Source organism: Nerophis ophidion, linkage group LG07 (genome assembly GCF_033978795.1).
Source record: "Nerophis ophidion isolate RoL-2023_Sa linkage group LG07, RoL_Noph_v1.0, whole genome shotgun sequence".
NCBI lineage: Eukaryota > Metazoa > Chordata > Actinopteri > Syngnathiformes > Syngnathidae > Nerophis > Nerophis ophidion.
Window position 1 is genome coordinate 68,032,368 of NC_084617.1, and position 14,345 is coordinate 68,046,712.

At 36.9% G+C, this 14,345-nt stretch overlaps 1 protein-coding gene across 1 annotated transcript in view; it reads left to right on the plus strand.

The window, feature by feature from the left end:
- The first annotated feature begins 702 nt into the window (after positions 1-702).
- The window catches only part of sfrp1a (secreted frizzled-related protein 1a), a 68,540-nt gene continuing 54,897 nt past the window's right edge, over positions 703-14,345 (plus strand). The window contains exon 1 of the mRNA XM_061906963.1: positions 703-1,388. Within this exon, the coding sequence (XP_061762947.1) occupies positions 893-1,388 (496 nt within the window). The 5' untranslated portion in view covers positions 703-892. The remainder of the gene's footprint in view (positions 1,389-14,345) is intronic.

Consider the following 14,345-nt stretch of genomic DNA (forward strand, 5'->3'; position numbering starts at 1 on the left):
GGTTTAAATGTAACTTAGATATTGGGTTTCACTATGTAAAGCGCTTTGAGTCACTAGAGAAAAGTGCTATATAAATATAATTCACTTCACTTCACTTCACTACAAAAAAGATGAGATAAAGGGCACGGCGTGGCGCAGTGGGGAGAGTGGCCGTGTGCAACCCGAGGGTCCCTGGTTCAATTCCCACCTAGTACCAACCTCGTCACGTCCGTTGTGTCCTGAGCAAGACACTTCACCCTTGCTCCTGATGGGTGCTGGTTGGCGCCTTGCATGGCAGCTCCCTCCATCAGTGTGTGAATGGGTAAATGTGGAAGTAGTGTCAAAGCGCTTTGAGTACCTTGAAGGTTGAAAAGCGCTATACAAGTACAACCCATTTATCATTTATTTATTTATAAAGGTAAACAAAGGGGGGGGGGGGGTTGGGGGAAGAAAAAAATAGAAGATTAAAATAAAATAAAAAATATGTCTTAGCCTGGGCCCTGGAGAGGAGGTGCAGAATGAGGCCAAGGGAAAAAAAAAAAAAAAAAAAAAAAAAAATGATGAACTCTAGAGTAATGAATCACTCTAGAGTTCAAAGCCGAAATTGCTGCATCTTTTTGTGTATTTTTGTTGTTGTAATTCAAGCATTTCGGTGGTAGAGAGAAAGTGCGAGCAGGGAAATAAAACGGGGAGTTTTCCCACTGCTGGCCGAGAAGTTTGACTGACAGCTCGGCGCCAAAAGCTTCTCATTGGTCGCTTCGCACTTCAACGTCTTGGGCTTTCTCGACTTCACTTCACACTCCGCCGAGTCTCACTCAGCAGAGCCGCGGCGTCGACTTTTCAACTTAACTCTCGGACTTTCTTCATGAAGTGAGTCGAACAAGTAGAAAGAAGTCTGGTCCGCTATTTTAGGATGTTTCTTGGACTTGTGACGTTGTCGCTGCTGGCGGCCTGCCGGGCGTCCGAGTACGAGCAGCATGTGAGCTGGAAGTGGGACTCCTACCAGGGAGGGCGCAGCTACGGCAAGCCGCCGCAGTGCGTGGACATCCCGGAGGACCTGCGGCTGTGTCACCAGGTGGGCTACGGACAGATGCTGCTGCCCAACCTGCTGGAGCATGAGAGCCTGGCGGAGGTGAAGCAGCAGGCGGGCAGCTGGGTGCCGCTGGTGCACAAGAGGTGTCACCCGGGCACGCAGCTCTTCCTCTGCTCGCTCTTCGCGCCCGTCTGCCTGGAGACACCCATCCTGCCCTGCCGCTGGCTGTGCGAGGCCGTGCGGGACGGCTGCAGCCCCATCATGGAGGCCTTCGGCTTCCCCTGGCCGGAGATGCTCACCTGCGACAAGTTTCCCCAAGACGACGTCTGCATCGCCATGTCTCAGCCCAACGCCACCCAGCCCACCGAGCACGCAGGTAGGGGCCATTATTGCATCTTTATTGATGTTCATATGTAACAACATTATTGCATCTTTATTGCTGTTCATATGTAACATCTTTATTACATCTTTATTATTATTTGGTTATATATTTATCTTTATTGCTGTTCATATATAACATATTTTTTACATATTTATTGCTGTTCAAATGTAACAACATTATTACATCTTTATTGGTGTTCATATGTAACAACATTATTACATCTTTATTGCTGTTCATATGTAACAACATTATTATATCATAATTGCAGTTCATATGCAACATCATTATTACATCTTTATTGGTGTTCATATGTAACAACATTATTACATCTTTACTGCTGTTCATATGTAACAACATTATTATATCATAATTGCAGTTCATATGCAACATCATTATTACATCTTTATTGGTGTTCATATGTAACATCTTTATTACATCTTTATTATTATGTATTTATATATTTATTTTTATTGCTCTTCATATATAACAGTATTATTACATATTTATTGCTGTTCAAATGTAATATCATTATTACATCTTTATTGGTGTTCATATATAACATTATTATTACATATTTATTGCTGTTCAAATGTAACATCTTTATTACATCTTTATTGGTGTTCATATGTAACATCATTATTACATCTTTATTGCTGTTCATATGTAACATATTTATTACATCTTTATTATTAGTTATGTATATATTTATCTTTATTGCTCTTCATATATAACAGTATTATTACATATTTATTGCTGTTCAAATGTAACATCATTATTACATCTTTATTGGTGTTCATATATAACATTATTATTACATATTTATTGCTGTTCAAATGTAACATCATTATTACATCTTTATTGGTGTTCATATGTAACATCATTATTACATCTTTATTGCTGTTCATATGTAACATATTTATTACATCTTTATTATTATTTATTTATATATTTATCTTTATTGGTGTTCATATATGACAGTATTATTACATATTTATTGCTGTTCAAATGTAACAACATTACATCTTTATTGGTGTTCATATATAACAGTATTATTACATATTTATTGGTGTTCAAATGTAATAACATTATTACATCTTTATTGGTTTTCGTATTTAACCTCATTATTACATCTTCATTACTGTTCATATGTAACATCATTATTACATCTTTATTGGTGTTCATATGTAACATTATTATATCATAATTGCAGTTCATATGCAACATCATTATAACATGTTTATTGGTGTTCATATGTAACATCATTATTACATGTTTATTGCTGTTCATATGTAACATCTTTATTACATCTTTATTGGTGTTCATATGTAACATCATTATTACATGTTTATTGCTGTTCATATGTAACATCTGTATTATTATGTATTTATATATTTATTTTTATTGCTGTTCATATATAACAGTATTATTACATATTTATTGCTGTTCAAATGTAACAGCATTATTACATCTTTATTGGTGTTCATATGTAACATCATTATTACATCTTTATTGGTGTTAAAATGTAACAACATTATTACATCTTTATTGGTGTTCGTATTTAACCTCATTATTACATCTTCATTGCTGTTCATATGTAACATCATTATTACATCTTTATTGGTGTTCATATATAACATCATTATTATATCTTTATTGCTGTTCATATGTAACAACATTATTACATCTTTATTGCTGTTCATATGTAACATCATTATTACATCTTTATTAGTGTTCACATGTAACAATATTATTACATCTTTACTAGTGTTCATATGCAACATCATTAGTACATCTTTATTGGTGTTCATATGCAACATCATTATTATATTTTTATTGGTGTTCATATATAACATTATTAGTACATCTTTATTGCTGTTCATATGTAACATCATTTTTACATCTTTATTGGTGTTTATATATGACATCATTATTACATCTTCATAGTTGTTCATATATAACATCATTACTATATATTCATTGATGTTGATACATAACATCATTATTACATCTTTATTGGTGTTTATATATAAAATCATTATTACATATTTATTGCTGTTCATATGTAAAATCATAATTACATCTTTATTGCTGTTCACATCTAACATCATTATTGCTTCTTTGTGGCTGTTCATATGTAACATCATTATTACATTTTTATTGCTGTTCATATATAACATAATTTTGACATCTTTATTGTTGTTCATACATAACACATCCTTTAAGACCGGGCATGTTTAAAGTATTTTGATAAAATGATCTAGGGTTGTCCCCATACCAATACGGTACCAACATGTATTTCCATACTTTTCAGTATTTTTCTAAATAAAGGGGACCACGGAAAATGTCATTATTGTCTTTATTTCAACAAAAAATCTTAAGGTACATGGAACATATGTTTATTATTGTAATTTAGTCCTTAAATAAAAATAGTGAACATACAACTTGTCTTTTAGTAGCAAGAAAACAAAAAAACTATTCCTACTTAGTCTGCTGACATATGCAGTAACATTTTGTCCTTGCTCATTCTGTTATTTTGTCAACATTATGAGGGACAAACTGTAAATATCGATTATCAATCCACTTGTTCATTTACGGTTAATATCTGCTTATTTTCTGTTTTAACATGTTCTATCTACACTTCTGTTAAAATGTAATAATCACTTATTCTTCTTTGTTTGGATGCTTTACATTAGTTTTGGATGATACCTCACATTTAGGCATCGATCCGATACCAAGTAGTTACAGGATCATAAATTGGTCACATTCAAAGTCCTCATGTGTCCAGGGACATATTTACTGAGTTTATAAATGGAAATTACAAAAAGGAAAAAAGATTTTGTGTCTATAAAAAATATCTATGTAATCATACTAATATCGACTAGATACGCTCCTGTACTTGGTATCATTATAGTGGATGTCAGGTTTGGATCCACCAATGGCGTTTGTTTACATTGTGACGCCGGTGAGCTATTGTATCCTCCTAAGGTGTGCAGTGAAGCATGTTTAGCTATTCCTCATCCTCCAGTGATAACGGTACTTGTAAAAAAGTCACTTTATTTGTCGCCATGGAGGCCAGGGTTAGTGATTTATAATTAGCTAAAACCTTGCCTACTGCGGAGAGACATTGTCTTAAAGCAGCTCTTTCAGAGGGCGTTTCAGTGTTTTAACTTCATCTTTTATTTTAGTTTTTAGACCAAAATGCGTCCATGCTCCCTTTTCTGTCTACACACTGTGTTGCAAGTACTCCGCGTGTGTGCGCTGCCGAACATGCTCCTTTGCTCGCAAAACCAGCAATGTCACGACGTGACGACGCACCGTCATGCTGGGGAACCGGTACTTTTCAAACAGGGTATAGTACCGTTTTTGATTCATTATTATACTATACTAGTGCCTGTGTACAGTACAACCCTAAAATGATCGTTCAATATTCTTGACTTATCATTCCATGATTTAAATGAATTTAAAAGCTGGTTCAATTCAAAATGAAATCAAGATACATTAACAATATTACCCGACTAAGAGTTAACAGAACAGAAAATGTGACCAAGAAGAGTGACTTTGAATTATACCTCTACTGCTTCGGTATTTTTAATACAACTTTTATGTGGGAAAAAAAAACAACATCATTGGGATTGCACTGCAAAAAGTCGGTGTTCCAAAACAAGAAAAAAAAAATACAGAAATGAGGGGTATTTTATGTGAACTAAGCAAAATTATCTGCCAATAGAACAAGAAAATTCGGCTTGTCAAGACTTTCCAAAACAAGTAAAATTACCTAACTTCAGAGAACCCAAAATACCTTAAAATAAGTATATTCTCACTAATAACAAGTGCACTTTTTTTGGTAGAAAAAAAGAGACCTTTTTGCTCAATATGTTGAAAAATATTCTTAAATGAAGTAAATGCTAGTGCCATTATCTTGACGTAATTATATGCGCTCGGCATCATGATTTTTTTTTTCATGCTTGAAGTAAGAAATTATTACTTTAAAAAAGTAATTTTATACTTGTGAGTGTTGATGACACAGATTTGCATCAGTTGATATTCTAGTTTCAAGCATGTTTTACTCAATATAGGTCATCAAATATCAGCAACAAGCTGTAATATCTTACTAAGATCATTTAAAGGCCTACTGAAACAAGCTTTTCTTATTTAAACGGGGAAAGCAGGTCCATTCTATGTGTCATACTTGATCATTTTGCGATATTGCCATATTTTTGCTGAAAGGATTTAGTAGAGAACATCGACGATAAAGTTCGCAACTTTTGGTCGCTAATAAAAAAGCCTTGCCTTTACCGGAAATAACATCGACGGGTTGTGGGGCTCCTCTCATCCTCACATTGTTTACAATCATGGCCACCAGCAGCTAGAGCGATTTGGACCGAGAAAGCGAAAATTTCCCCATTAATTTGAGCGAGGATGAAAGATTTGTGGATGAGGATATTGAGAGTGAAGGACTAGAAAAAAACAAAAAAGTAAAAAAAAAAAGGCGAGGGCAGTGAGATGTTATTAGACAGATATTATTAGACACATTTACTAGGATATTTCTGGAAAATCCCTTATCTGCCTATTGTATAACTAGTGTTTTAGTGAGATTATATACTACCTGAAAGTCGGAGGGGTGTGGCCACGGTTGTGGTGACCGCCAGTGTCTCCAATGAGAGTCCGCAGCTGGAGGAGGACGCAAGCTCCGCTCATAACTACGGCAAGAGCCGACTTATTACCACCATTTTCTCACCGAAACCTGCCGGTTGGCATGTGGTCGGGATCCATGTTCGCTTGACCGCTCTATTCCATAGTAAAGCTTCACCTTACGGGAATTTTAAACAAAGAAACACGGGCTGTGTTTGTGTGGCTGAAGGCTAAAAGCTTCCCACCTACATCTTTCTTCTTTGACGTATCCATTATTAATTGAACAAATTGCAAAAGATTCAGCAACACAGATGTCCAGAGTACTGTGTAATTATGCGATTAAAGCAGACTATTTATAGCTTGGCTCGGGCTGGAAAATTATGTCCGCTACAACCGGTGACGTCAAACGCACGCGTAATCATACAAGACAAGGGAAATTTAAAATTGCAATTTATTAAACTAAAAAGGCCGTATTGGCATGTGTTGCAATGTTAATATTTCATCATTGATATATAAACTATCAGACTGCATGGTCGGTAGTAGTGGGTTTCTGTAGGCCTTTAGGACCAAAACCCTTTAAACAAGTAAAACATCAAATCTGCTTAGTGAGAAGAATTATTTTATCATACAGAAAATAAGCAAATATCACCTTTATTTGAGATATCTAATCTTACTTAGATTTCAATTTTTGCAGTGTGCAGACATGACATCACTGTTATTATAGCACATTTGATTCACTTCAAAACATTTTGCATGCACCCAAACACCAATGTGGATAGAATTAAAAGCCACCAAATGAATAAAACATAGTCAACAAAACGTCAATTGGAGAAACATTGCGTTGCTATGAAGTGGGTTGTGAGCAGCAACTATTAGTGGCCAGCATCAAGTAACGACCCTGCTGAAAAAACAAACAGCCACCACTTTTGCCACCTTGTAAAATGTGACACCCGTGCAGATAAATTGGATTGAGACTGTTTTTTCAGGGGTGAAAGGCATGTTTGCAATGCAAATCCCAACACAGACAAAGGGTACCACCTTTTGGGACGGAACATTCTGCTTCGCCCACACCTCGCATTGCTGCGTTTTCCTCTTAAGTGTCAAATGTTGTTTACTTTATCAGCTCAATAAAAAAGGAATTCATTACATTAGTCCAGGGGTCACCAACCTTTTTGAAACCAAGAGCTACTTCTTGGGTACTGATTAATGCGAAGGGCTACCAGTTTGATACACACTTAAATAAATTGCTAGAAATAGCCAATTTGCTCAATTTACCTTTAATAAATACTTCTATATACATAAAAAAATGGGTATTTGTCTGTCATTTTTTTTCCTTTTACGGAAGTTTTTTTTGTAGAGAATAAATGATGAAAACAACACTTAATTGAACGGTTTAAAACAGGAAAAAAAGGAAAATTAAATTTTGAAACAGTTTATCTTCAATTTCGACTTTTTAAAATTCAAAATTCAACCGAAAAAAAGAGGAGAAAAACTAGCTAATTCAAATCTTTTTGAAAAAAAAAATAAATAAAAATTATGGAACATCATTAGTATTTTTTCCTGATTAAGATTAATTTTAGAATTTTGATGACTTTTTTTTAAATAGGTTAAAATCCAATCTGCACTCTGTTAGAATATATAACAAATTGGACCATGCTATATTTCTAACAAAGACAAATTATTATTTCTTCTAGATTTTCCAGAACAAAAATGTTTAAATAAATTCAAAAGACTTTGAAATAAGATTTAAATTTGATTCTATGGATTTTCTAGAATTGACAGAATATTTTTATTTTATTTTAATCATAATAAGTTTGAAGAAATATTTCACAAATATTCTTCGTCGAAAAAACAGAAGCTAAAATGAAGAATTAAATTAAAATGTTTTTATTATTCTTTACAATAAAAAAAATACATATACTTGAAAATGTATTTAAATTGTCAGGAAAGAAGAGGAAGGAATTTAAAAGGTAAAAAGGTATATGTGTTTTAAAAAATGTTTTCTCTAAAATTGTCTTTCCGAAAGTTATAAGAAGCATCCATCCATCCATTTCCTACCGCTTATTCCCTTGTGGGGTCGCGAGGGGCGCTGGCGCCTATCTCAGCTACAATCGGGCGGAAGGCGGGGTACACCCTGGACAAGTCGCCACCTCATCGCAGGTTATAAGAAGCAAAGTAAAAAAAAAAAAGAATTTATTTAAACAAGTTTTTAAAATATTTTCTTGGATTTTCAAATTCTACTTGAGTTTTGTCTCTCTTAGAATTAAAAAGGTCGAGCAAAGCAAGAACAGCTTGCAAGTAAATAAATACAATGTAAAAAAATAGAGGCAGCTCACTGGTAAGTGCTGCTTTTTGAGCGATTTTTACAACAGGCCAGCAGGTGACTCATCTGGTCCTTACGGGCTACCTGGTGCCCGTGGGCACCGCGTTGGTGACCCCTGCATTAGTCTATATTGACAAACTGAGTCAAAAAACAACAAAATTTAAAAAAAAATTAATAATGCATCAAAAAGTTGGGGTGTTTCTGTCCATGCAAGGATGTGGCAACCCCCCACTGCCTTGGCCCATTCCTCATTGTGTGAAGCTGACTCACTCACTTCACATGGAATCAATGGAGAGGATGGAAGGGGGTTATGTTGGACGCTGGAAGCAAACTGACAAATACCAGAGGAGAAATCCAGCACATTTTGAGGAAAACTAGGTCTGCTGTTGGTTATGCCATCAACGGCTAAAACACTGTTTCATAACCTTTATTGAGCCAAAGCACATATTTTACATTCAAATAGTCTCACGGCACAAAAAAAACATTACTAAATGTATAAACCAGCCGTGTCCAAAGTGCGGCCCGAGGGCCATTTGTGGCTCCCAGCTAATTTGTTGAAGGCCCCCCCCCCGGCCCATTCTAAAAAAATACTATAATAAAAATTTAAACCATAAAAGAGTGTAATAAAAAAGTAAACAGTGACATGTAACAAGAAAAAGTTGCAGTGTTGACGCTAATAACACAAAGCTGCCATGCGGACTGTTGTTGACCTGCTGAAGGCTCCAATTACTTCACTGGAACAATTTCACTTTCAAATATTTCGGGGGGATAATATATTGCATATTTTGTGTGAAACAAAGTTTTCTTTCAGAAAAAAGGCATCAAAAAACCAAAAAAGTATGAAAAAAATGATAAAATCTTATAATGAAGAGATCTACAGACTTAAGCGTTAAAAGTAAAAAAAATATAAGTGTACATTTGGCTTATTTTCAAGTGAAGTGAATTATATTTATATAGCGCTTTTCTCTAGTGACTCAAAGCGCTTTACATAGTGAAACCCAATATTTAAGTTACATTTAAACCAGTGTGGGTGGCACTGGGAGCAGGTGGGTAAAGTGTCCTGCCCAAGGACACAACGGCAGTGACTAGGATGGCGGAAGCGGGAATCGAACCTGCAACCCTCAAGTTGCTGGCACGGCCGCTCTACCAACCGAGCTATTCAACACTTACTCTTTTTTTATTGTTATGAAATATTGACCAATTACTTCATGTCAAATATTCCACTTTGAAATGTTTCGGGGGAAAATGTCGCATAGTTTGTGTGTTTGCCATATAAATAAGGGTTTTGACATAAAGGTCATAAACATAAAAAACTAAATTTAATATAATGCTATAACGACAGACAGACCTGAAGTTGGTCTCGAGATCCAAGTGTTAAATGAAAAAAAATAATAATTTATGAGTTATTTCTAGGGATGCACCGATTAATCGGTAACCGAATATATTCGGCCGAATATGGCAAAAAAAAGCCACATTCGGCCTTCGGTGGAATGAGTTAAAAACAAGGCCGAATAGTGGCGTGTGACGCAATTATTTGACGCAGTGACGCAATCAACCAATGTGCAGTGACGCGGTGACGTTGGGATATGTTGTGTACCTGTATAAGTGTATGAGGTTACAAGCACACACTTATTGAGATTTAGTGGGGCCTCTGTTTACATTATTAGCCTGTTGTGTAGGCTACCTGTATAAGTGTAAGAGGTTACAAGCACACACTTAATTGAGATTTACTTGAGCCTTCTGTTTACATTATTAGCATATCTACTGTGGCTAAGCAGACTTTTGCCAAAAGGACAATAATGCATTTGTTGTGGGTTTATCCACTTTAATGCACTTTATTTTTTTTTGGAATGCATGTTTTGTTTGAAGGCCTAATATAAATGAAAAACTGTGCTTTTTTTGAAAAGCAAAGACTACTGGAATATTAAAAAAAATGTCAATATTCAATAAAAAAATACTTTATTTGAAAAACATGTCTAAATATTTATTCTAGGCTATTTATGCAATATTAAAAAAATTGTGAAAAACTGCATTCATTATTCGGTGTTCGGTATTCGGCCTTCGGCCAAGCGTTTAAATTTTATTCGGCTTCGGCTTCGGCCACAAATTTTCATTTCGGTGCATCCTTAGTTATTTCTAACATTTTTAAGACTGAGACCCTTCCGGAGACCGGGGACCAATCTTGAGGAAAGCCATAAAGGTGAAAAAACAACAACTATTGTATTGCTTTTTAAAAAGAAAAATATCAAATTGGCCCCCCGCATACTTTGATTTTTCAGTCCGTGGCCCCCAGTGGAAAAAGTTTGGACACCCCTGGTATAAACAGATTCATGATGTACGTTGGCCATATAATGGCATTTAAATGTTTGACCTGCCAGTATTTGTCACAAATATCATTTATTTGTCGGAGTTTAATTATGGTTTTCAAACTACTTAGGGCAGGGGTGTCCAAAGTGTGGCCCCAGGGGCCGAGTGCGGCTCGCGGGTCATTGTTTAAGGCAGGGGTAGGGAACCTATGGCTCGGGAGCCAGATGTGGCTCTTTTGAAGACTGCATCCGGCTCTCAGGTAAATTTGAGCTGATTCTGCTTAACACGATAAAAAATGAATGATTCCACTTGTAATCAGTGTTAAAAAAGGTTCAAAATAGAAAACATCCTCGTGCAATTTGAATCCATCCATCCGTTTTCTACCGTTGCGGTGATGGTAAGAAGTTATTTATTTATTATTGGTTAGTGTGGGGCTTGCCCTCCTGGGGGTTCTCCAGACCACCAAGAACCGACATGAGAGCCTGTTTCAGGGTTACAATATTGTTTCATTTTTCAATAAGTCTCTCAGTTGCTTTCCAGCAATTGTCTTTTTCTCTTTCGTTCTGGCTCGCGCTCTGGCTCCAGCACCAACCCGGTCTCTCCTCTTGGCTGCTGCTTATAACATAGCGACAGGTGATTAGGTAACAAGGCCCAGGTGGGCCGTCTACGCACCTGTCGCTGATTTCGAGGCAGGTCCTGGAAACACCCCGCTTTGCTGCAGGCCCGCAGGCCACACCCCCTCCACAGTTGGCTTCAGAATAACAATGTTATCACAAAGAATAAGAGACCTATTATACTCTAGAAAGGCTAGTCTTACTTTAAAATGCACGCGTTTAGTTGTGTTCAGGGTTAAGAAAATATTTTACGGCTCTTACGGAAATACATTTTAAAATATTTGGCTTCTTGGCTCTCTCAGCCAAAAAGGTTCCCGACCCCTGGTTTAAAGGCCAATTAAACTACACGGCGGGCCAAATTTGGCCCACGGGCCAGAGTTTGACACCTATAATCTAAAGATTTAAAACTTGAATAATAATAAAAATAATAATCCTGAATAATGACACATTTTTAATATTTTTTTGACCTAAACCCTTTGGGGTCCCCGGGATCAAGCCTGAGTGGAGGCCTAAATGTATATTTTTTACACATACCGTATTTCCTTGAATTGCCGCCGGGGCGCTAATTAATTTAAAACCTCTTTTCAGTCCGGCGTTAACCAAAGGCAGGGTTTCCCACACATTCATTTATTTGTGGCGGCCCGCCACGAAAGAATTACGGCCGCCACAAATAGATTTTTCGGCTTTTGACTCGCTCGACCACTCATAAAAGCGATGCGACTCTGTGAATGGAGCTTGTAGTGACAAGCTGTGATTATATCAATCAATCAATCAATGTTTACTTATATAGCCCTAAATCACTAGTGTCTCAAAGGGCTGCACAAACCACTACCACATCCTCGGTAGGCCCACATAAGGGCAAGGAAAACTCACACCCAGTGGGACGTCGGTGACAATGATGACTATGAGAACCTTGGAGAGGAGGAAAGCAATGGATGTCGAGCGGGTCTAACATGATACTGTGAAAGTTCAATCCATAATGGATCCAACACAGTCGCGAGAGTCCAGTCCAAAGCAGATCCAACACAGCAGCGAGAGTCCCGTTCACAGCGGAGCCAGCAGGAAACCATCCCAAGTGGATTCGGATCAGCAGCGCAGAGATGTCCCCAGGCCGATACACAGGCAAGCAGTACATGGCCACCGGATCGGATCGGACCCCCTCCACAAGGGAGAGTGGGACATAGAAGAAAAAGAAAAGAAACGGCAGATCAACTGGTCTAAAAAGGGAGTCTATTTAAAGGCTAGAGTATACAAATGAGTTTTAAGGTGAGACTTAAATGCTTGTGCTGAGGTGGCATCTCAAACTTTTACCGGGAGGGCATTCCAGAGTACTGGAGCCCGAAATGAAAACGCTCTATACCCCGCAGACTTTTTTTGGGCTTTGGGAATCACTAATAAGCCGGAGTCTTTTGAACGCAGATTTCTTGCCGGGACATATAGTACAATACAATCGGCAAGATAGGATGGAGCTGGACCGTGTAGTATTTTATACGTAAGTAGTAAAACCTTAAAGTCACATCTTAAGTGCACAGGAGGCCAGTGCAGGTGAGCCAGTACAGGCGTAATGTGATCAAACTTTCTTGTTCTTGTCAAAAGTCTAGCAGCCGCATTTTGTACCAACTGTAATCTTTTAATGCTAGACATGGGGAGACCCGAAAATAATACGTTACAGTAGTCGAGGCGAGACGTAACAAACGCATGGATAATGATCTCAGCGTCTTTAGTGGACAGAATGGAGCGAATTTTAGCGATATTACGGAGATGAAAGAAGGCCGTTTTAGTAACGCTTTTAATGTGTGCATCAAGTGTTCATTCAAGGCCAAGGCAAAATATCGTAATATATATCGTACATCGCAATATGGCTTAAAAATATTGCGGTATTAATAAAAGCCAATATCGCCCAGCCCTATGTGAATGCAATGAAATGAATAAAATCTGAGCCAACCAGCTGTTGTCCAGGTTAATGTTTTAGCCATTAAAGGCCCTTCATTTCAAGATTTCAACTGTGATCGGGCTTTAAACAGGTGGCTGACCTGTTCAGATAGGTGTAACTGCTACTGGTCAAATAATGTGAAATAGCATTTAATTTTACATGTATGCAATGCCATTTAAATGTAATTATCTATAATAATAATAATAATAATAGTAATAATAAATACTGTGTAGTGTTGTAAATAGTCAACGGGAAGGATTTTAGTAAGATACAAGCCATGACAGTGGTTTTATGAAGTGTTTCTGAGCCCATGTGGTGATATCCTTTACACACTGATGTCGGTTTTTGATGCAGTACCGCCTGAGGGATCAAATATCCGTAATATCATGGCTTACGTGCAGAGATTTCTCCAGATTCTCTGAACTTTTTGATGATTTTACGGACCGTAGATGGTAAAATCCATAAAATCCTTGCAATAGCTTGTTGAGAAATTGAGTAACTGCTACTGGTCAAATAATGTGAAATAGCAATTAATTTTACATGTATGCAATGCCATTTAAATGTAATTATAGATAATAATAATGATAATAAATACTGTGTAGTGTTGTAAATAGTCAACGGGAAGGATTTTAGTAAGATATAAGCCATGAGCACTACACAACCAGAAAAAAACCTAGGCAGGACAAGTAAAAATATTGGGGCAAGTATATTTGAGAAGTCGGGCAAGTAGAAAAAACAAAGGGTGCAAGGTCTGCAGGCAGTAGGAAACACATGGTTAAGTGTAGGGAGTAAAACTGATGGCAGTCTAAAGTTCAAGATTTTTGGGGTGGGTTTTAAGAGACATTTTGGCTTTCATATTTTATAAAATTATATATTTTTTGTAAGAACCACAATTAATAAATATATTTCAGTGAATAACTAATTGTTCAAATCTGCGTATAAATATGTACATAAAGTTTTGTAATTATATTCCAACGCCGCGTTCTTCTTGGCCATCTCCGCCGCTGCTAACAGGCGTCCCAGGATATTGTTAATAAATGGGTTTGGCTTTGCATAGTAGAGTTTTAACTTGCACTTACAGATGTAGCGACCAACTGTAGTTACTGACAGTGGTTTTATGAAGTGTTCCTGAGCCCATGTGG